Genomic DNA, 21,584 nt, shown 5'->3' on the forward strand with positions numbered 1-21,584 from the left:
GTCGAGACGTAGTCTCACACACGCTCACGCACACACGCACACGTGCGTAAGAAAAGCTTGCCTAGCACGTTCGGAAGCGGCACGCGCATACATTTGCATTTTACGATGCGTCTAATTGAGCTGTTCGTTATTTTGTCGTGGCGATTATTGGTGCGTGAGCACTCGTACAACGCATTTTATCGTCATCCGTTACGCGATCCCGGTGTTCCGAATCGAGAGAAAAACGACGAAACTGATCGTGTCGAAACGATAAAAAAAATCATTGCCACCGAATACGTTAATATTGCTGAAACGTACATGTTTATTTTTAAATACGACAGTAATTCGCTATGGTAATCGGTGGAGCATAAGGAGAGAGTTTACACGATTCACGCTGAATTAACTGTGATTAATTATTCTGCTAATTATTCCGGTATTCCAGTTATTATTTACGCGGTTCATTGAGAATTCGTACAATCATTGGTCGTTGTTGAGTGTTATGCTTCGTGTTCACACCTTTATTTAACGCCATAATATTATCGTTAAATACGCTCGAAATAGTCGAAGTCGGTAAACGTCTGATACTGAACCTTATTCACCGAAGATCGTATTCGATGTGAGGAAAAAATATAAATATATAATGAAATAAAATAATTATATATCTATTTATATCTTTATAAGCTTAAGATTTTATTTAAAAGATTTTTTGTAAATAGATTTTGTTGTAACTGTTCAAGATATTTGTATATCGTCATAATTTTCGGTAAATATGATCGAAATCAGTAAACATTAATTACTAAAGTTTATTCATTAAAGATCGTCCTAAAAAAATAAAATAATTACTTACGTACCTATGCCTTTTATTGGTTTAAAATTTTATAGAAAAGTTTTTTATAAATAGATTCAATTCTATTATTCAAAATATTTATATACTCGAAAAATTTGTACCTCGAAAAATCAATTTATTTAAATTAATTTTATCATTATTTGTCCCCTTTGAAATTGTACAACTTTTGTTTAAACATATTTTTTATTTGATGCATACTTTCAGAGATAGTTTGCAACACTTTAAATGCTTCACCTTGTATATATAATAAAATATATGTGTACATCTTTATTTATAAAACATATATATTTATATTTTTTATATAAATTATATTTTACATTTCTTTCTCTTTTTCTAGCTATTAATATCCATATTATATATTTTTTTTAACATGAATATTTCGCAAATTTGCGCAATTTAGAAATTGGTTCTGTTACGCGATCGGATCATCCTGAATATTTAAAAAATTTGATAATACCTCGTGATGACCATTCCGAGAGGAAAAACTCAAATTCCCGACGCTGTATTATAAAATATCCATCGTAAATGCTACGTGCGTAAAAAAACGAACATGCATAAAATATAAACACTCGATGCGGCGAATCGTTGAAACCGACTGTGTTCGCGACCACAAAGCATTTCTCATCTCGTGTTATTAATGGCATCGCCTGGTATTTTACGAGATTCCTTTTACAAACCTCTGTTCACAAACAGATATGGGCGCTTCATTCCCAGCATACAGTAGATGCGAATCAATTAAATATGAGCTGAAGCTGCACCAGTGGAAAATATAATATTTACTTCACCGAATCGATCGATGAAATTCAAAAACTCAACGTTGTAAAATATCAAAATTTACCAAAATTTCAATTATATTCAGTTATTTCCTATGGTAAGTAAAACCGATCTTTATGAGATCGATAGATGCGTGGCTGCTCTATTTATAAACATTTATTGGTGAACATCAAGGAACGAGTGAAAAACAGAAATGCAGAGGAGCTTGTTTGCAAACTACTGTAAAGCAAACAAATAACAGCGCAAGTTACAAAAAACAACTCGTCGGAATGCTGGCGGGCACATTTGTCTAGAAATACGAGTCATCGAAACTATGGTTCGGCATTGTGCTTTTTGCAAATTAAAAGTTCTACGCGCAACGACTCTCGCGCGTTCGCGCGCGCGATATGGAACGCAATATATATTTTTTATTTCCTGGCCTAGAACCGCTCGTGCGTTTCGCTGACAACCATGCACTCGCCGGCGCTGGCGCTCGTTTATATTTGTTTATCGATTGTTACTCGCATGACAAAATGCCGGCGAGAGGAAGGAGTATAAAACAGTCCCTCGCCAGCAGCTGTAACGGCAAAATTAAATTAAACGCCAGTGATGCCGAGTCAAAAAATCATAAAGCATGCAGAGGAGCTCGAAATGGTTCACGGAAAGAACGGAATTTTTGCTGAAATACTATCTAAAAATTTAGCTATAAATATAAATTTAAAAATAAATTTTGTCAGACTATCAAGATATAGAAATGATATAGAACGTTCAAGCTGATTGATAAAATATCAAAATTTTTTTACAGTATTGCTCCTTCCAAAGTGATACTTCTGCCTCCGCTCCGCTCGTAGCGTGTCTCGAGCAAATAATTTTATTATCATCACATGAAAATTGAAAAGTTTATTATACGTAAATTATTAGTGACTTTAGAATCAAATTTCGAAATTTACGCTTATCTTTATTCCGTCACGCAATACACCGATCAATCACTGTACACCTTTTTGATGGTACACCATAACAAATCAGGTATAAGATATTCGTGTTTGCAGAGCTATTCGCGCGAAAAATTGCCTAACATTCCGGCGTCGCACACGTCTCTCTGATCGATTTCCAACATCTGCGACACGATACACAATACTTGATGCGATATCACACTCGGTCACAACGACGCCGAAAGACCGGATATAAAACGCGGATGTCTCATCGCATATTCGACAGCATAAAATCGCACGCGATATAATTGAGCCGATAAAAAGACATGGTTGCGCGTGATATTTCTTTTTTTTTTTTTTTTTTTTTTACGACACGTAACGACCGAAATCTGAGAGAGAATTCCTCCCTACGTTTGCCTGTCGCCTTTTGACCACTGGCCACGGTGATATATGAAGCGGCCATGGACTCCCCGCAGCCGGGGTTACGAACCTCCAAATTGATTCGAATCGTTCCTCGGCCATAATGCTGGATAACTAATGACGCTCACGCGCCCCCGATATTCTCAGACAGGTACGAGATCTCACGCGCGCGTACGAAAATCTCCCGGTACAACGGTACTGTAAAGCCGTTTGAATTGCGTCAGGTCACTTGATCGATCGTACGCACGTTTCTTCACTTCGTATATAACATCGTCCAATTTTTAAAGAAAAAGAGCAGTATAAAAAAAAGATTGAATCTCCAAAGTATTTGGACTCCTATTCAATCATCACAATTGTCTCAAATTGTGACGTCAGAAGCGAGAAAAATATTCTTGCAAAATATATTAATATGTAGAAATATGTTTCAATAAAACAACATTTGTAAACGATAGAACTCTTATAAATCGAAAACTTCCCTTTTGTTTCGTTAATTATTAAATTATCACACGTCTGGAAATGAATTATGCATAATCAAAAACAAAATAAATTATGTTCGTAGCTGTGACAAAATGTCAAATTAATGATATATATAATAGAAATAAATGTGATTTAATTTCTTCCTGAAGCAAGAAAATAATTTTCGGTACATCTTATCAGTCTAGTCTATCGATTGCAAAAAAATGTTGTTTTATAAAAAAATATTTCAATTGTAATCGCAAAAATTTTTATTGTGTGTTTTTTCTCACTGCTGACGTTATATTAATATAAGATAGTAATATATCGAAAAAACAAAGAAGAGTTGACATTCAAAATGTTCGAAATTAAAACTTATATCATCAATCAAGTGTTTTAGACTTAATCCAAAATCACTATAAAAAAAGTTCATGGCTTTCTGATATTTCGTCACTTTCCAGAGACAAAACAAATATATCTATCTAATACGTTACATAAGCATCTGTATTTCGACACATTGATAAAATTGCAATAAATCGAAGCGCGCTTTTTTTTACGATATAATAATACGGTTGCACTCGCAAATGATGCGTTCGCTTTTTTTGCATCCGTCGTCTGAAGTGCGATTTCAATATCCGCAATGTAACACATTAACCAGCTAATCATGATCGTCCACACACACACGCAGATACATATTAATTGGCATATGGTGCAAAAAAGTCTGATATATGATCGGAGCGTCAAGTAGCCGGGTACCTCCATAAGCGTCGTTAATATTAAATTGAAAAGTAATATCGAGATCGAAGTGTGACATAATTGCCTGTACATTGGTTCATGTGCGCGCACGTTCGGCAGGATAATTACAAACTGCGGCTTCCCACATGAACGCGCTTGATACGCGGACCGGTCGTCTTCTCAACGAGCTATCGGCTTTTAATAATCAGCCGTGAAACTCGTTAAGATGCCGCCGGTTAATCGATGTAATGCGAGCATTTCACCTCTAATTGGCGAAATCGAGGTCTCAATCGGAACACCGAAAAAGAATCGGCAGCGACGCGACGTCTCGTGGACTCGTGCACGCAGTTTCTTAACGACTCGCAGAGTGCGCACACTTAGCGTCATTAATGCCTTTACTTTGTAACGAAGATGATGAAAATGCTTTTTAAATCGCATAAAGGATGTCTGATGGCGCGATAAGAGTTGAGAAACCGATGGAAGGTTAAAACGATTTTCAATATTGTGAACAATTATAATATTCTCAAAAATCTAATCTTAATGTTATTTAATTCAAAGACGTTGAACTCAAAAAGAAATTAAATCAATTCAAATTCCAGCTCTTTACACAATTTAGTTTCATTGATTACATAGCAATAAGCTCTTAAAAAATTCAATTAGATATGTCAAATTTGAATTGATTGTATCATAACAAAAAAGGACTGAAAACTATTGAGATTAAAAAGGTAATCAATAATCAGAGCAGATAACTGGAAAAATTGAAATTTGCTGATATTAAAATCTTTTTATTTTGTCGCTAAATTGTTCTCCTTGGTTTTGTAATCAGTTAATTATTCACTATTGATTACTATATACAAGATACATTATTACAATCGAAAATTAATTGGTCTGTCTTCAGCGAGATGCAGAAATAATATAAAAAAGAATGCATATTCATCCTTTCAATTTAAACTTTCATTTAGGCTTTTTAATAAATATATGTTTACCAATCACCGAAAGATCAACAGATTCATTTTCAACGCACTTTTTCTTTCATTTTAGCAGTATATAATTAAAAATGATAGATGTGCATATTTCATGTTTAATAATCGATGCGTTAATGTGTGTACAATGGGATGTGTTAGTAGACACGATATAAAAAAAGATTTGATTGAGTGCATGACATCCACATGATGACGTTGATGATGGCGATGCGCGTGACAAGTTAGTGTGTGCATTTATCGAGATGTAAATGGAAAAGACGAAGCAGATAAAAAAAGAAAAAAGATAATAAGGGAGATATATAACATATATTATATTTCAAGTTCTTCACTCTTTCTTTTATTTATAATAGGGGAGGGAGGGAGAGAAAAAGAAAGAAAAAATCATTTAAAGATCTGGCAAAGAATAAAACAATTAATTATCAATGGAACGGTAAGGTATACGTATAAAAAAATGTTTTAATTTAAACAAATCTTTTATGATTTAAACAAATCTTTTATGATTTTTCATGTAATTTATAATTATATACTTAGATTTTAAAAAATATATTTTTCAAAATACCTGCAGAATCAATTATTTTTGTAAATTGTAAAATATCTTTTATTATACATATAGATGAATTTGGCTAGATAAAACTGTCTTTAATTTTTATTTATAGAATAAAAATAATAAATTTTGAAAAATATTCTTGGAAAATCTAGTTATAACGTATATAAAAAAAAACAGTAAAAAGTTGTCTAAAACATTTTTATATACATATACGTGTCTCTTATAGACTTTTGTGTTTGATAATATATTTTATGTAAAATCAAATCAGTTCCAAACAGTTGTGTCTTGTGACTAATGAATATATGCGTTTATATGTCGATATATACAAATATATATACATATATATATATATATATGTGTGTGTGTGTACATGTACATAAACAACGTATATACATACTGCTTATGTACTAAACTAAAATCCTCTCAGAGTTCTACACAAAGAAGGTGGAGAAAGATAATACGCGATAAGCATGGACAGCGCTAATAAATACAAAGAAGGATGTAAAGATATTAATCAGGAGAAAAAAATCACAACGAAGTTGCTAAATACTTAAAATAATGAGGAAAAAAAAATTAATAAGAAAAATAAAAGAGAGAAACATTTTGTATTAAAAGGCTTAAAGAGAGAGTCTCTACTATATAATCACACTCAATAATTAACTATCGCGTAAAGATAGCACGACGTCATTTTAAATAATTTTAATTGCCTCTATGCTATGAAAAATTAGATCAATCGTAGAATTAGTTCATTGATCATGTTGCGACTATCGATTAATTTTTAGATCCGATAAGCCATAAATGTACTGGCAGAGATCATTAATGTAATACACTATCCACTTGCCTCTTCAATTATAACGCGCGAACGTTCTGCAAAAAGCGAGCATGGTGAAAAGAGATGAGAAAGCAAATCGTCGACGACAGAGATAATCGAATGGTATTGCAACGAGGATATAGCCAAGAATTATTACGACAAACGGGCGCCATGTCCGAATGTCAAGACAGCTGATATTATCCTATTAGAATAAATGTAAAGCAGGAGATGGCATTTCCTATCTTCCTTTCTTTCAAACTCATTTCGTTCTCTCTCTCTCTCTCTCTCTCTCTCTCGACTTTTTCTTTCCTTTCCTCTCCTCTCTCCCTTGATACAGCTTTATGTCTGGCTTGGCACAAGGGTGGAAAATAGGAGCCGACCGAAGCGCGGTAGGGCGCATTTACATGATATGAATATAATGGAGAGGGCTGGGTCGCCGGCAAACTCGGGCTACAAGAGAGCACTACCTGTTGAACGAAGAGTCCGGGGGATCACCGGTGACCCACAGGATGCGTTCGGGGTCGTCGGTAGGCTCGTTGTCGACTACTATAACGGGTCATTACACAAACTTCGACTCCTTGTCGAGACGAACAAGCAGTCGCAAGAATTATTTGCGATTTATACACTTGACATCAACAAATCATACAAGATTACACAAATCAGACAATGCAGTCAGCATTATTACGTAATTTAAAGATTGAGCAAACAGAAATGTGATACATTTCAAATATCTTATACACTTATGTATGTGTAACAATGATTTTCTAGACGTAATAATAAGTTTCTCTTGGAAAGAAACAAATATTTACCAAGAATTAAAAGTTTCTTCAAAGATATTGTCTATATTGGTTTTACTTGATGGTATATAACTTTACATTATCTTTGTTGTAACTTTTATGTCAATAGATTCGTATCCTATTGAGTAATTTCACGCAGCGCGTAGTCCCTTATACTCACACCAATAATTATCGCTGCTCATAAGCGCAATATACCGTGCACATAACGAGATAACGATCTTTCCTCGGCTTTCAAATTAAATAGGATACACGTTTCCACGAGCAATATGTGTGCAGGCGCGTATTTACGTTTCGTTCCTCGCATCCCATCTGCCTAATTAAGGGTTATTCGAGTACGTCTAATATGATACCAGCGTACTATCGTTGCCCACGCCAAGCCTCGAAGAGTGAAGACAAAATCCTTTATCCTATAAATATGTATGGGATAAAGTGCGCGCGTGCATCTTGTTTAGAGAAAAATTCGAGGATACTTTCTTTGTTTTCCGCGATTCCATGATTTCTCGCTTCTTCGATGTTTTGCGAGCAAGTAAAATTTCAGTCGCTCGTCCACTTAAATATGTAAAATTTTTAATGTTCCGCGATTGTACCAAAGACAAACAAAATACGTCTGTAAATGGCGATATAAAAAGCAACGGCGTAAATCTAAAAGTCTATGATACTGTCAGCATTAAATATATTGTCGATCAGTAATTAATATTAACAATATTACTTCATGTATGGTTAATGTTGACGGATTGACATAGAATACTAACCATGAATTTTTATTCTCATTTTTATTCTCAGTATACCGCTTTATTAGGATCCATGTCAATGCAATAGATAATGTACGTAAAACTGAAATGAAGTATATTGTCAATGATATTGACCATGTAAAGTTATTGTAAAAATACTGTAAATATTGATGCATGCTGTCAGTATTACTGATTCAATATTATTGATCAGTATTATTGACCATGTAGGATCACCTTAAGACGCGCTTTTAATGCCTAGATATTTCTGAATTATTGTTGTGATCGGATCCGCATCTCTGGCCGATATCATTTCCCGTTCCTCGATTACGACCAGCAATTCCGACTATATTGCGAGCCCTGAGATTGCAATTTTCAGGAATGGCGGGCAGGTTGCATCTCGGGAGACGCGAGACGAGCTGCCTCGTAAAAATCGCTTTCGCGATCCCGGGGGCGCGGGCGTGAAATCGGAAGTGAGAGACAGCGACGGACTTAAAGTGAGATGAGGAGAGGAAAATGAACGTGGTGTGCAAGAGAAGAAGAAGGAGAAGGAGAGTATCGCGGAGGCAATATAAGGGGCAATAAAATCACGACGACCAACAATACTGGCAGACTTGGCCCACCGCCTTCAGTTTCACCTTATCCTCTCGCGTTCTTCACTTCTCTTCTTCGCCCGATGCTCCTTCTTTCTCCTCTCCGTTGGTACCGAGGAACGTGCATCCTAGGTCAATTTTATTTGCCATGTGCCCGTGCTTCGTATAGGTAACTCCAATGTGAAAGTTTTGAAATTTCAACTTTACGAAGGGTTACAGCGGAGCCCATCGGGAAATCGACCTCTATCGGAGTTCGACTGCGAGAAAATTTGGGAAAAAAGGCGCAGCCACTCTTGGCAACTTTGCACCACGTTTGCTCACAAAACAAAAATTTACATCCGATCTGGAAAATAAGAAAATGGTTAAAACGAAGTGATTGATCATTTTATAGAGACATCGAGTACTCGTTAAGTATATATGAATTTAACAAGTTTAGTTTTACAAACGTTCGTTGATTTGACGGAACATCCCGAACGTTCTTTTATTTTCACATTAGTATCACAATTCTGGGCTAATTTTTTATATTAAAAAATTTGTATTAAATTTATAGTTAAAAAATTTGAAAGTGATAAAGAATTGAAAAATGTCCTGGAAAATCTATATATTAATTCTAAAATTTGTCTTTTTCATATTCATAAATATATAATTCTTAATTAAAGCACTTATTTTGCTAATATTTATAAGAAAATATCTATGATCGTTGCTAGTTGTGAAAAAAAAATTATTTTGCTCTAGCAAGTTAAGTTTTTGTATATTAACGTCCAGAAATCAAATTAATATTGATTAATAATAATAATAATAATAATGGAGCATAAATTGTATTAAATTAATAAATAAAAATAATTAATTTTGTTGATTAGAAGGAAATAAAAACGATCATTGATGCACATGGAACGCGATTAATTTCAATTCTTGTCAACTTCTTACGAAACAGTAGCTGTCCGTTGTAAGGAATCGTTAAAGAGCAAAAGGAAGAAGGTACTAAATAGACAGTGTGCGCAGAACAGGCGCCACTGTCTCGGCACGAGCGCATTGATATCATTGGAACACGAAGCACGATCGCTCAAGCGCCTGCTATATCCTATTATACTTTAATGATGAGTCGACTAACTGACTTGTAATGGCACGCTGTACATCATGCACCGTAATCACAATATTTATGATGTCGCTGACATGGAAAAGTAAAAGTTCTAGTAAATATCAACTAAAAGTAACATAATATCAATATATTCACATTTAACAATGTAACTGTTATGTAATATATGTGCATATTTAGGAAATGTTCGAATTAAAATACATCCTGAGTATTTCCAACAAAACTCTGAAAATATGCTTGTATCTAACGAAGTTTAGAAGCAATAAATTCTATCAGTAATATTTTATTTGTATTTTTCAAGCAATCTTATACCATAAATTAAGAATATACTTAATTAAACTTAAAAAAATTCTTAAGAAAATAAAACTAATAATAAAAAATTTTAGTAAGACTCAAGAATCCATATGTTTCTTCAGCACAAAAATATGTGTTTCTGTTATGAGTTAATAATATTTTTAATTTCATGTTTAACAATGGTGAATAATTATTGTAAAAGAGCAGAAAATATTTTTATAACAAATACAAAATAAATATCAAAAGTTGACTAGAGAGAGAGAGAGAGAGAGCTGTATCAAAGGGGGAAAATGTAGTAAGTGTAACGTTCACTTTTGATATATGAATAATTGGAAGCGCGAGATGTTAAGCCAAGATAAAAGGGCAAATCTATATACCACATGTTTAATTTGACCATACCACTTGCATCCCTGTCGAATCCCAATGATTAGCCAGCGTCATCGCTCTGCTTGAAATGCTATTAAAACTCGCATAAGCCTAAAGCCGCCACGGTTGCGCTCGCTGAAAGCCCGGGCTTATTATATGCATGGATAGCTGAGCATCCGGATAATAGCAGTCCCATTCGCTTTGAATAATTTGCTGGCATTCCGAAGTCCAGCGCTAACCGACGAGACCTCCCTCGAGCGTTCTCTCCCCTACCACCTTGTCCAGAAAACTTTCGATTCTCGACGCACATCGTTATTAAGAGTGGTTCGTAATTAGCTGCCGCTAATAATTCACACTTACTACTTGCGCGCTTTATACGCATACACATAGGAAACTATAAGCGAACGAGAACGAAAGGGAAAGAGGGAAGGAAAGGTGAAGACGGGATGCACGAGCAGGCGACCCTCCCCAAGAATGCCATTGTGCTTTACAATATCCACAAGCTATGAGCAAGGTTATTAAAGGGCTGAGGTCGCGCCTAAGGTTAAGGGGAAAAGACGGCTGTGACCGCGGAGCCTTTAGAAAGAGAAAGAGCTTTCTCCTCGCACACGAACCACATACGATCTACGCTTGCTCGTGCTTGTACTCTACGCTCCTGCACGCAAGTGTGTACGCTTTCATACGGGGACGTTGAAAATATGCGAGCTGAGATCAAAGCTCGAGACCCGAGCCTAACCAGGAAGGATGGTCCCGTACGAGTGCTCTACGGGGATGGTTTGGTGCGATGAAAATGTGTTTTATAAGACCAACAAGTCGGAAGAGCCAGGGCTTTCGCACCTACTCAAGGGACGAAGAGACGACGAGAAAATGAATGTCATTCTACAGCCGGCTGCGCTCGCAAAATCATGATTATCTGCGTTAAAACACGAAAGAGCGTGCTTAAAATGAATAAGGAGGCAACGTGAGGGACAATAGAATGCTTATTTGATGCTTGTTTGATGCGGTGTTTTCACGAGGAAAATACAAGTTGTGAGGAAGCTTTTGCACGCGTTTACTGGTATACGTATGCGTTGCAGTTTTTGTCAATTAATGTTAGGTTTGAATGTTTCTCGAGCTGTTTCTTGGAGCTAGCATAGAGCTTGCAGATTTCTCGAGTAAACAGGCTATCGATTCGTGCAATAAATAATGCTTTTGCTAGCGTATCGCGAGCAATGCTTCGATTGGAGCGTTCACGCTCCAAGAAGCAGACCTGATAACGATGAAAAATGTCTCGACTTTTTAAACGCATAGATACTAACGGAATACGAGATCTGTGCATGCGGTTATAGTCCCGTAAATTGATCGCTTCGTGCGCGACATACGACGAGAATATAAATTTCTCCAAACAAACAAAAATCATATAATAACTGCAATAAACTTTCGCATGTTCGAACCGCTTCAGTATAAAATTACCATCTTTTCATTCTTATTTATTAACCATCAACCGTTGATCAACGAGTCGTTATGTAGACGTGCTAAGATAATCTTTAAAAACAAGCAAAATTGATCGAGAAAGGAATATTCAACTAAATGTTCAGGATTTGCGTTCTAAAAGCTTGTAAAATTTGCATTAGATGTTCACGTAATATTATTTTCTTATTTTTATTTAAAAAATAATGTTCGTCGATATTTTGAGAAATTTCAAGAAAATATAATAGATTAAATGAGCGATTGAATCTTGATATAAGAATCTCAGAACAGAAATAAAAAATCAAGAAGGCTAAAATTTCAAAATTATATATAAATTATAATTCATTTTTAAACTTTCGTAAATGAAATCATCGAAATTAATCCTAAAATGTTATCGATATGTAAATTATACAATATGATGTTCGTTGAATTTCGCGATACAGGAAGAACTAAAGTAACTGGGACACTCACGTCAGCAGGTGCGTTGTGGCATGCTATCGTATATTCGTTAGATTGAGTGAACACTGACCTTGCGAAGAAGGCCGCGGCTGCGCTGGCCTGCGCCGGCGTCCCGGGCACCCCGCTCACATTGTACGAGTACTTGGTCTCCTGATACACCTGATACATGTTCGGCGACTTTGAATGTGACGATCTGTGATAATAATGATCGCCGCTGTGGTGACTCTTCTCCGTCTGCTGTTGACCGATCTTGGCCAGGTTATAACTCTGCGTGGACGAGGACGGCGCCTTGCCGTGACACTTGTCGCCCTTCTCGCACGAGGTGGGCCCATGTGGGCCCAGAAGATGCGACTTCTCGTGCGCGGATACCGGTACGGATGCCGGCTGCTTGTCCACGGTACCGTAAGCCTTAAAATCGGCGTAGCCCTTCAATTCACCGTAGTAACGCAGATTCTCGACTTTGTAACCGTGTCCGACATCGTGGCCCTTGGCCTTGCTGACCTCGTGCTTGTTGTAGCCGACCTCCTGCGTGGTCGACTTCATTCTCTCCGCGCCGCACTTACCGACCGCTGACTCGCTGCCGCCGTGCAGAGCGGTCTTTCCCGATATCTTCTCAATCTTCAGCATGGATCTCTCGCTTGGGCGACCTTGAACCGCGTCGCTGTTACCGCCCCGATTCGATTCCGACCCGGTGCCCTTGTACTTGTCGCACGTTGTTACCTCGCCGTACGAGCCACCGCCACCACCGTCTGAGAAGACATTACCAACGATCCCGCTAGCAACAACGTTGCTACCATCTATTCCACGAGTCTGATAGTGTTGCTGATGATGATGGTGATGATGATGATGATGATGATGATGATGACCCTTTAAAGATTCGATGTGACACCGGGAATCGCTGTCAATTCTGCTTTCTTGCAACAGGTTCTCCTTGCTATTGTTGTTGTTATTATTGTTGTTATTGTTATTGCTGCGTACGTCACACGTATTATGAGAGAAACGTTGTCGCCCAACCACAACACGTGTTACGTCTCGCGCGGTCGGCGTGATACTGGCCAGATTAGAGGGCGTCTCGGCGCCATGAGTGCCGGTGTTCCCCCTTCCTGCGTTGGAATTACCGCCTCCGCCGCCGCCACTACCACCGCCCTCGCCACCGCCACCTTGTCGTTTGCCTCTCTCCTCCTGCCAAATGATAACGCGACATAGTAGTCGACGTGTAGTACTACGATTCATGCACGTTTCCTAACTCGCCACATGAGCCAGTCAGAAAACGGAGTATTAATGGTAGAGCGCGATCGAGAACGGTTAACAGTTTCTTCCAAGTCAGTTTTTTTTGAGGAAAATTAAATTTATTTATAAGAAAGCAGTTATTTGTAATTTGCATTAAAATTTAATTTGCGTTGTTAGTCTATGCATTACAATGTTAATTCATAGTGTCAAATTATACTCAATATTTGAATTATCTTTAATTATTATTAATTCTATATGTCCCCATTGTACCTACTCAATGTATTGTTAATTTAACTAGAACAATGGAATTATACAATTTAACTTAGAAATGTATTAAATTTTATTCAAATTTAGTTTATTATTTAACAAGTGTATATGTTGATTGTTTACTTTAAAACTAATCACAAAAATAGGATTGATTTACATTTTGATTCATAAATGGAGGTAATAAAATGCTTTTATCAAGGGATTGAGTTATCATTGCTTTTTTAATTGATATCTAATATATATTACTTGATAAACAGAATTTAATAAAAAGTAAAATTTACTTCATCAAGCACTGTTAGATATCACATAGCCTTATTAGGTATTAATTAAAGGAGCAATAATAACTCAATTCCTTGAGTTAAGTAACATTTTATTATTTTTAATTTTCATGTGTGTCGAAATATAAATCAAACCATTTCTGTGTTTGAATTGCCTATTGTTAGTGTCAAAGTAACACGCTCTCGATCGTACTATCAAGCAAAGTTTCATATCTAATAGTATAATTTAAATTCATCAAACAATTCCATAATAAAAATATCGTATAAAATTTTGTGATATAATTATTTTATTATATTAGGTGTTGGAATTAATTCGTAGCGTTTTTTAATGAAAGAATGTTATTTATTTCACATGAGCATTAAAAAATACATTAATGAAAGTACTTCCCATCACTTGTAAAACGCTACGAATTAATTCCAACACCTAATAAATAATATTATAAATAATATTATTTCAATTTTTATAATATTATTTATAATCGATCAGCAAAAGAGAGAGAGACGTTTTGGAGTAACCTGTACTTTTATAGAGAGACTGAGAATTTCCTATCTTATAGCTTACCTGGATCCTCTTAAAGTCATCCTGCCGTCTGGACACCTCGGCGTACTTAGGCGGATCGGCGTGATACTTGGGTGGCGGTTCCGATTTCAGTGGGGTCTCCTGATAGCGTGGCGGCCTGTCAAACTGTCGATACTTGGGCGGATCGATATACGGATTATTCCGGTGCCCGCAGTAATTCGGCAGTTGACACTCCGTGAGATCCGACTGTGACCGGTTCAGCTGATGGTAGTCCGACGTTAGCGCGTTCATCAACATCTTCTGCTGCTCCTGATGACTCTGTTTGCCGTGCTTTGCGATCTGCGATCTCTCTTGACCATCGGCGTGGGACTTGTCGTGGGACTTGATACCCTTATCAATACGCTCCTTGCACGCCTCAGACTTATCCCTCCTCTCCTGACCGGATGGGAGTCCATCGATCCCGTAAAAGGTCAATTCCTTCTTTAGCTTCTGATGCGACTTGTCATGTTGCCGTGGATTTTCCAATTTTACAGGCGGGTCTATCTGATAGAACGTGAGCTCGCGGGAATCCTGGGACTTCGAGCGTGTCTCTTGAGACAAGTGATGCTGCCGTTCCGGTTGAGAATGGCTGCGTGAGTATCGTTGATCGAATCTTAAACCGTCTTGGTACTTCGTTCGCGCGAATCTCTCGTTAGCGCCGAGCTTATGTCCGTATTCGAGGTACTCGTCGCCATATTTAAAAATTTGCCGCGGCTTGTATTTCTCTTCAAACTGCGAGTAATTATAGGTGTTGAAACCGAATTGATTAAAATTCCTGCTGAGATTCGTGGAATCATAATCGGTTGAGGTCACCGCTTCCACATTTATCTGGAACAGAATGGAATGAAATTTTATGAAAATATAAAAATCACACAGAAAGAATAGTTTTATTGAAATATCTACAAATTTAGCTAGATATAAATCTAAAAATAATTTTGTTCGGATCATCACCAAAAATAATTATGTAAAAATGCTCAAAATGTTTGCTTGAATGTTAAAACATTTTGCAGCATTGTCATTAACGCTTAATCATTCTATATAATTATTTTGATAATCAACAAAATTATTTTTAAATATATATCTAGCTAAATTTTTAAATACGTTTAGCAAAATCGTTCTTTCGATAATTTTATACATATTCAAATTTTTATTTTAATATAATCTCAATTGTCGCTTCTTTAAAGTCTTGTACAATATTAGTTAAAAGTAATTAGCCAAAAATCAACTCAAATAGTCAATACCAGCTAAGATCTGTCAAAAAATTTGGTTGTAAATATACTCTAAAACCAACTGCAAAAAACAAATTATAATTTGACTTTTAATGCTCATACAGCTATATTACCATATTTTGTTCAAGTTTCCGATAAACTTTTAAACGAGTAAATTGATCCAAATAATTTTGGACAAATATCTTTATTAGTTTTGTTGTACAAAAAATTTCATTTAATTCATAATTTCCTCATTCCAAATTTGCAAATGAGTCTTATAAAAAGCGATTTTACATAATAAGGCAAAAAAAATTAAATAGCTTGTAAACTAATAAGGAATTATTAAATATGCTCAAATTTTGAACAGATACTCATTGTTAGACGTAATAATAGAAGAATTTGTGAAATTTTTATGTTTTTGAATTGCTTTGAGTTCTGGCGCATACATTCTTAAATTTACGATTGACATATTTTACAAAGTAAACGAGATACTGATGACGACGAATAAAGCGTGAGATGAGTATTCTCGAAGAATCCACACAAAACACACGAGTGGATTCAAGAAAGATGAAAAGGAGCAAAAAGCAGAACTTAGAGGCAGCGACGGCGGCCATAAATCGGGGAAGACCGTCTTCTTAAATGCTGGAGTATTTAGCACGAAACAAAAAGCCACCATGAGATAAATAAAATCTGACACTGGGAAGGCGTACCATCACTATCCACCACAGCGTGTCTTGAATAAAGCCTCGCTCCAACAAGGGAGACAAAAATGATGCGCAAGAACCCCATCAGAACAGATCGAGGGGGTTGAAGGAGATTCGAAGTTTGTGTCGAAAATCGAGTCAAGGAAACCGGTTCGCACCTCGAGATCTAAAGGCCAATCGATATACAGTATGTTTCAAGAGTATGCTCACGTATGAATTTTTTAATTAATGCTTTGATATTAGTACTTTTCTTTACAAAAATTAAATTTAATTAATTAAAATGTAAAATTGAACTATGTTAAGATGTTCCATTAATCTAGCTTTAATTAAGCAGCTTTAATTCTTTTAATTAAGTCATACTTTTCTCAGGGAAAATTTAATTTGGTCCTCTTTTTGCCATTGAATATTTTCATATATCTTAAATTAACATTCTGTGAAAATTTATCTTATACAAGAAAGAGTAAAATATCGTTATCAATTTTTCTCCTTATTTTGACCACGTATCATAAAAATTGGTAGATTTTTCTTATTCATTTTCAATTTAAAAACATGCAAATAATAAAATCTTAAAATTTCTGCTAAGAGAAAATTTTTTAAATTAATTAAAGAACTCGTAGGTAAAGGCGTGAAGAAGACAACCTGAGACACCCTATATATGCGCAGGACCACCTTCAAAACCGATGTGTCCGAGATCACATGCGATTTCGCTTTCTTTTCGTGCGAACCCTTATCCAGAACGCTGCGAGGCACGATGAACAACTGAGATGCCTGGACGCGATTAGCCGCGGCGACTTCGCTAAAGTAACGTCCTTGCCTTTGTGCACATTTTACGTGTAATAAGAGAAACGCTCGAGCCGAGCGACCAGATAATCGCGCGAACAATCATCTAATGCATAGTTTCTACAGATCACTCAGTACGTGTATCCGACCCTTCGTAATTCGTTTCGCAAATCATAAATGCCCCCGAAGGGCCACGGTTATATATTACAGCTGATAATGAAGACTCTCGGACAAAAAACAGTGAGCTACCGACGACGCCTTATTTATCACTTCACCAACATAAAATTAACATGTTGAGAAGACGAGGCGTTCCGAGATAGCGGAATATCACACGTTGCGCCAGCATCTTTCTTTCGTTCCTCTTCCCTCTTTCTTTTCTTCCTGCCAATTTCTTCAACCCCTTTCTCAACAAGGAAAATGCGCGCGGCGAGACCAAGGTTGAAACTCGCGCTCGCGCCTTTCACTTTTATTATCGTGGAGCTCGTTAGAGCGACCGTTCCAAGAATGTTAACCTGGAATTCGTCGCCGGAGGAAATTTAATGTCCCCCTATTTTTACAGAACTTCGCTCGTAATGCGAAAATGTGGCGACGGCGTCTACGGTAAATCCTAATGGAGTATGACGTAATTAATATACTCATTCTTCAATTTGTCTAGCGCTTAGTTCAGGACGTTATTACCTTGCAAAATGATAAACTCGATTTTCCACGCTATTTAAACTTTATTCTTGGCTGATGGGAATATATTCAACGCGAATGTTGTGTACAATAATTTAACGACGGTCTAATTATTCAGGAAATCAGATTTTGTTTAATTCATCTTTCCAACGTATTTACACACGGACATAAATGTTTTTTTTTTTTTTTTTACATTTGCGCATAAAACATGGAGATACATATATCAAAGATAAATACAACTACCGTGTAAACACATCGCCATTTTAAAATTTATAACAGAGGAACATATGTATAAACGAATAAAACGTGCCATCGTATCAATAACAGTGAGTTTTCGGCTATCCATCCTGGTAGATTATTGGATCCTGCTTATCGTACATAAATCCAGTGACAGACGTAAAAAATATTGTACAATACGTCGAAATAAAATATCGGCATTGCATGTCGAATCTATCGTATGCGCGATTTCTCGGTGCAATAAAAAATATACTCGTTACTCGACTCATGATCAAATGTTCCGAATGAATGTACGATAGTTGTTGACCTCGATGTCTTGATGCCATTTTTTTTCACGATGATGCCGGATGACGTGTAGCATTATTAAATATCATTAAAGAGAAACGCTGTTGAGTCTTACGGGAAATTGTATAATGCAGCTTGCATTTCATCGAATAAATTTCATGCTCATATATGTATATTCGCGTGTAAAATCCTTGTATTAAAGAAGAGAGAGAGAAAGAAATAGAGAGAGAGAGAGAGAGAAAGAGAGAATGTGAGAAAGAGAAAAAGATTTACTTCGATATTCTCGTTCCTTCAATTATTAAAATTACATTACCTTAAAATCTATAATCTAATACATTACTTTAAAATCTTTAATTTAATACATTATTTTAAAATCTATAATCCATATAATACATTACTTTAAAATCTATAATTTAATACATTATTTTAAAACCTGTAATCTAATATAAAAAATTCCTTTCTATCCCACGCAAATGAATTATTATAATTTAATGCCATTTTTAACAATCATGTTACGTATATTTTTTTTATTAATAAATTATTCGAGAATTAATATTCAATTAATTGACAATTAGAACTATGATATACTTGTAACCTTTTATTATAAGGTGAATTATAAATGTTTTAGAATATTACATATGTATATTGTATATGGCTATATCTCCACAATAAGTATTGGAATAAATTCATTTGTCCAATATGATTTTTACGGGCACGAGTCGTGCAACGTTCGCAAAATTGATAAATGTACCCTGCATTCATCTTCATCACTCATTTATGAGCATAGCGGATATGTTCCGATGGCAACGAAAGCATAGCAAACGATCGCGCGTTGCAACCTCAACCTATAACTCATCCCGTCGCATAATTTGGCAAGCCTAACTTCCCCGTAGGGTGTCGAAGTGAATCGTACTCTTGGATCATAAATATTAATAGAATCTTTTTTTGGCAGGTTCCACTACGGAAGAAGATAATCGTGTTGTTTACGGTGCCAATAACAAGCTCCATCGACGTTGGGCCTCATTCCTATACGAAGCGAGGCTCGTTTCGAAACAGGGCTACATAATTACGGGTGTTGCTAAGATTCTCTCCCGGTACATTCGATGCCCTGTTACGAAGCGTCCAAAACAACCTCGTTTCTCATTAGATCAACGCGTGTGTGAAAATTACAGCTATTAACAAGGTTAATCGAGTCAATGTACGTACTTAACGCAAAACCACGTTAATGGAAAAATTACATCGGTAAGATTGAAATACCGTACGACTAATATTTCATAATAATTTATACGGATAATTAATAGTCTACTTGGAAAGAATGTCGTACATGTTATTTTAATGAAATTTTAATACGAATAAATTTGATTTAGATGAAGCAAATGTAACATTTAAATAAAAATAGATTCTACATATCAGAATATTTTTATGCTTAAAAACATAATAATAAAATACTTTAATATAGCTACGATTTAAGAAGTAATTTTCAAATATTTACATTTTATTTATTTATTTTTGCTCGAAACTTTTTTTACTCGAATCAAGTAAGATGTAAACTTACAATATTTAATAATCGAATACACGTGATCCAACAAGAAATTCAATCACGTAACGAGAGTGTGATAATATCAATTCGTGTGAAACTATCAGGTGACTCAATTGAATCCATTTATCTGCGGACAAATCGATTTTTTCAAAAGTCCGTGGTTCGCATTTCCATTTGCTCGCCGACGGAGTTTTGCCGGGGCTGGAAAACTGCAACTACACAAAGGAACAAGGACTACGAGTGGCAATTTCTCTTTCGCAATTTCGAAATTATTAATTTAACTGGTTCCCCTTTAACGCTACTGCGCCCGCGGCTGATATTTCCCCCATAGATAAAGAGCAGAGCGCGCAGAATAGAAACTACTGAATAAAGGAGACAAAAGCATAAAATGAAAAAGATGGAAAGACCACGAGATAGAGAGAGAGAGATAGAGAGAAAGAGCAAAAGCAGTGCGCGACGGTGGTATCCTTGGTTACCGTGTAAATGAGGCGATGAACAAAGTTCCGCGTGTAAACACCAAGTAAAGGTAGATAACGCGGTTAGTTCCGGCCGCGTGGTTGCTCATGAAAATGCTGAACGACAAGCAGCGAAGTTATAAGAGACGAAAGTGATTCACTTACGAAATCCATATGGCTGAAAGACTTTAAATCCGACCTCGCATTAGTCTCAGTGCGGAGCTTATTATAATTAACATTTCCACAGTTAAATTCTTATTTTTTGCTTCACGGTATTCTCGTAAAATTTAACATTTTCTGACGGCTTAATTTTAACAAGAGAAACCGTCCTGTACTTCTCGCAGCATTACCCCCCTTTTTTTAAATAATTTTAATTAAATTCCCGAAACACGCGTGGAACAATGTTAAAGCTTTGCGTATGTAACAACAGCGTCAGCATGTAGCGACGTATACATATATCTAAATTGAGTGAGAGCCGGCCATAACGCCGGAGTGACGAGTATTATTCGCAAGTAAACCGCAGCTGAAAAGTACACGACGATGTTCGGTGTTATAACTGAATTTTCCATTCCCCGGAGGGATATCAGGGTCGGTACATCCGATTTTCACGGCGGACTGACCTGTCTCAATGCTATCTGACCCCTTCACCGCGGCCAATCAAATTAGAGACGCTCGGTCGGGTAGCCGAATGAGAATCCTTGGTCGTTTTGTCATATGTATTTTGTTTCAGCATCGCGTAGTCACGTAGTGTTATGACAAGAGACAATTGCGACACAATTTACCGTTACATTAGCACAAACACACGCGTCGCGATCACGAATAACGCATTTTACTCCATCATCATTCATCATAGATTTACGGAACTTACGGCTGTTGCTGTAATCGAAGATATCACTGTGAACATTTTAATTAAAATTTTCCAAAAAAATGTTTCATTGGTTACTTAAAAATATCAGTTATATTAATTAAAAGGTTTTACAGAACATATTCATTCTGCCTTATCAGAACAACTAAAAAGAACGTTATAAAAGTAGAAAAATAAAAATATAAAATTATAAAAGAAACAAAATACAAAAAAACATAAAAGATTATGCACACAATTTAGTAATAATTTGAAGTATTTA

The 21,584-nt window shown here is 36.1% G+C and overlaps 2 protein-coding genes across 5 annotated transcripts in view; one reads left to right on the top strand and one right to left on the bottom strand.

Moving 5' to 3' along the window:
* LOC105149866 (uncharacterized) overlaps nucleotides 1-21,584 on the bottom strand; it is a 392,270-nt gene that overhangs the window by 238,816 nt on the left and 131,870 nt on the right. For all 4 annotated transcript variants that reach the window (XR_015546240.1, XM_087409859.1, XM_087409858.1 and 1 more), the window contains exons 4-5: nucleotides 14,580-15,404; nucleotides 12,313-13,424 (exon numbers count right to left, since the gene is read on the bottom strand). Coding sequence is in view for 3 of the 4 variants with exons in the window: in XM_087409859.1 (XP_087265985.1) it covers nucleotides 12,313-13,424; nucleotides 14,580-15,404 (1,937 nt within the window). In the remaining variant the exon portion in view is untranslated. The remainder of the gene's footprint in view (nucleotides 1-12,312; nucleotides 13,425-14,579; nucleotides 15,405-21,584) is intronic.
* Nucleotides 1-21,584, top strand: part of Dscam1 (Down syndrome cell adhesion molecule 1) — a 414,656-nt gene that overhangs the window by 119,552 nt on the left and 273,520 nt on the right. The gene's annotated exons all lie outside the window — the stretch shown is intronic.

The sequence above is a fragment of the Acromyrmex echinatior genome, chromosome 9 (genome assembly GCF_024713525.1).
Source record: "Acromyrmex echinatior isolate Ae372 chromosome 9, ASM2471352v2, whole genome shotgun sequence".
In the NCBI taxonomy this organism is placed as follows: Eukaryota; Metazoa; Arthropoda; class Insecta; order Hymenoptera; family Formicidae; genus Acromyrmex; species Acromyrmex echinatior.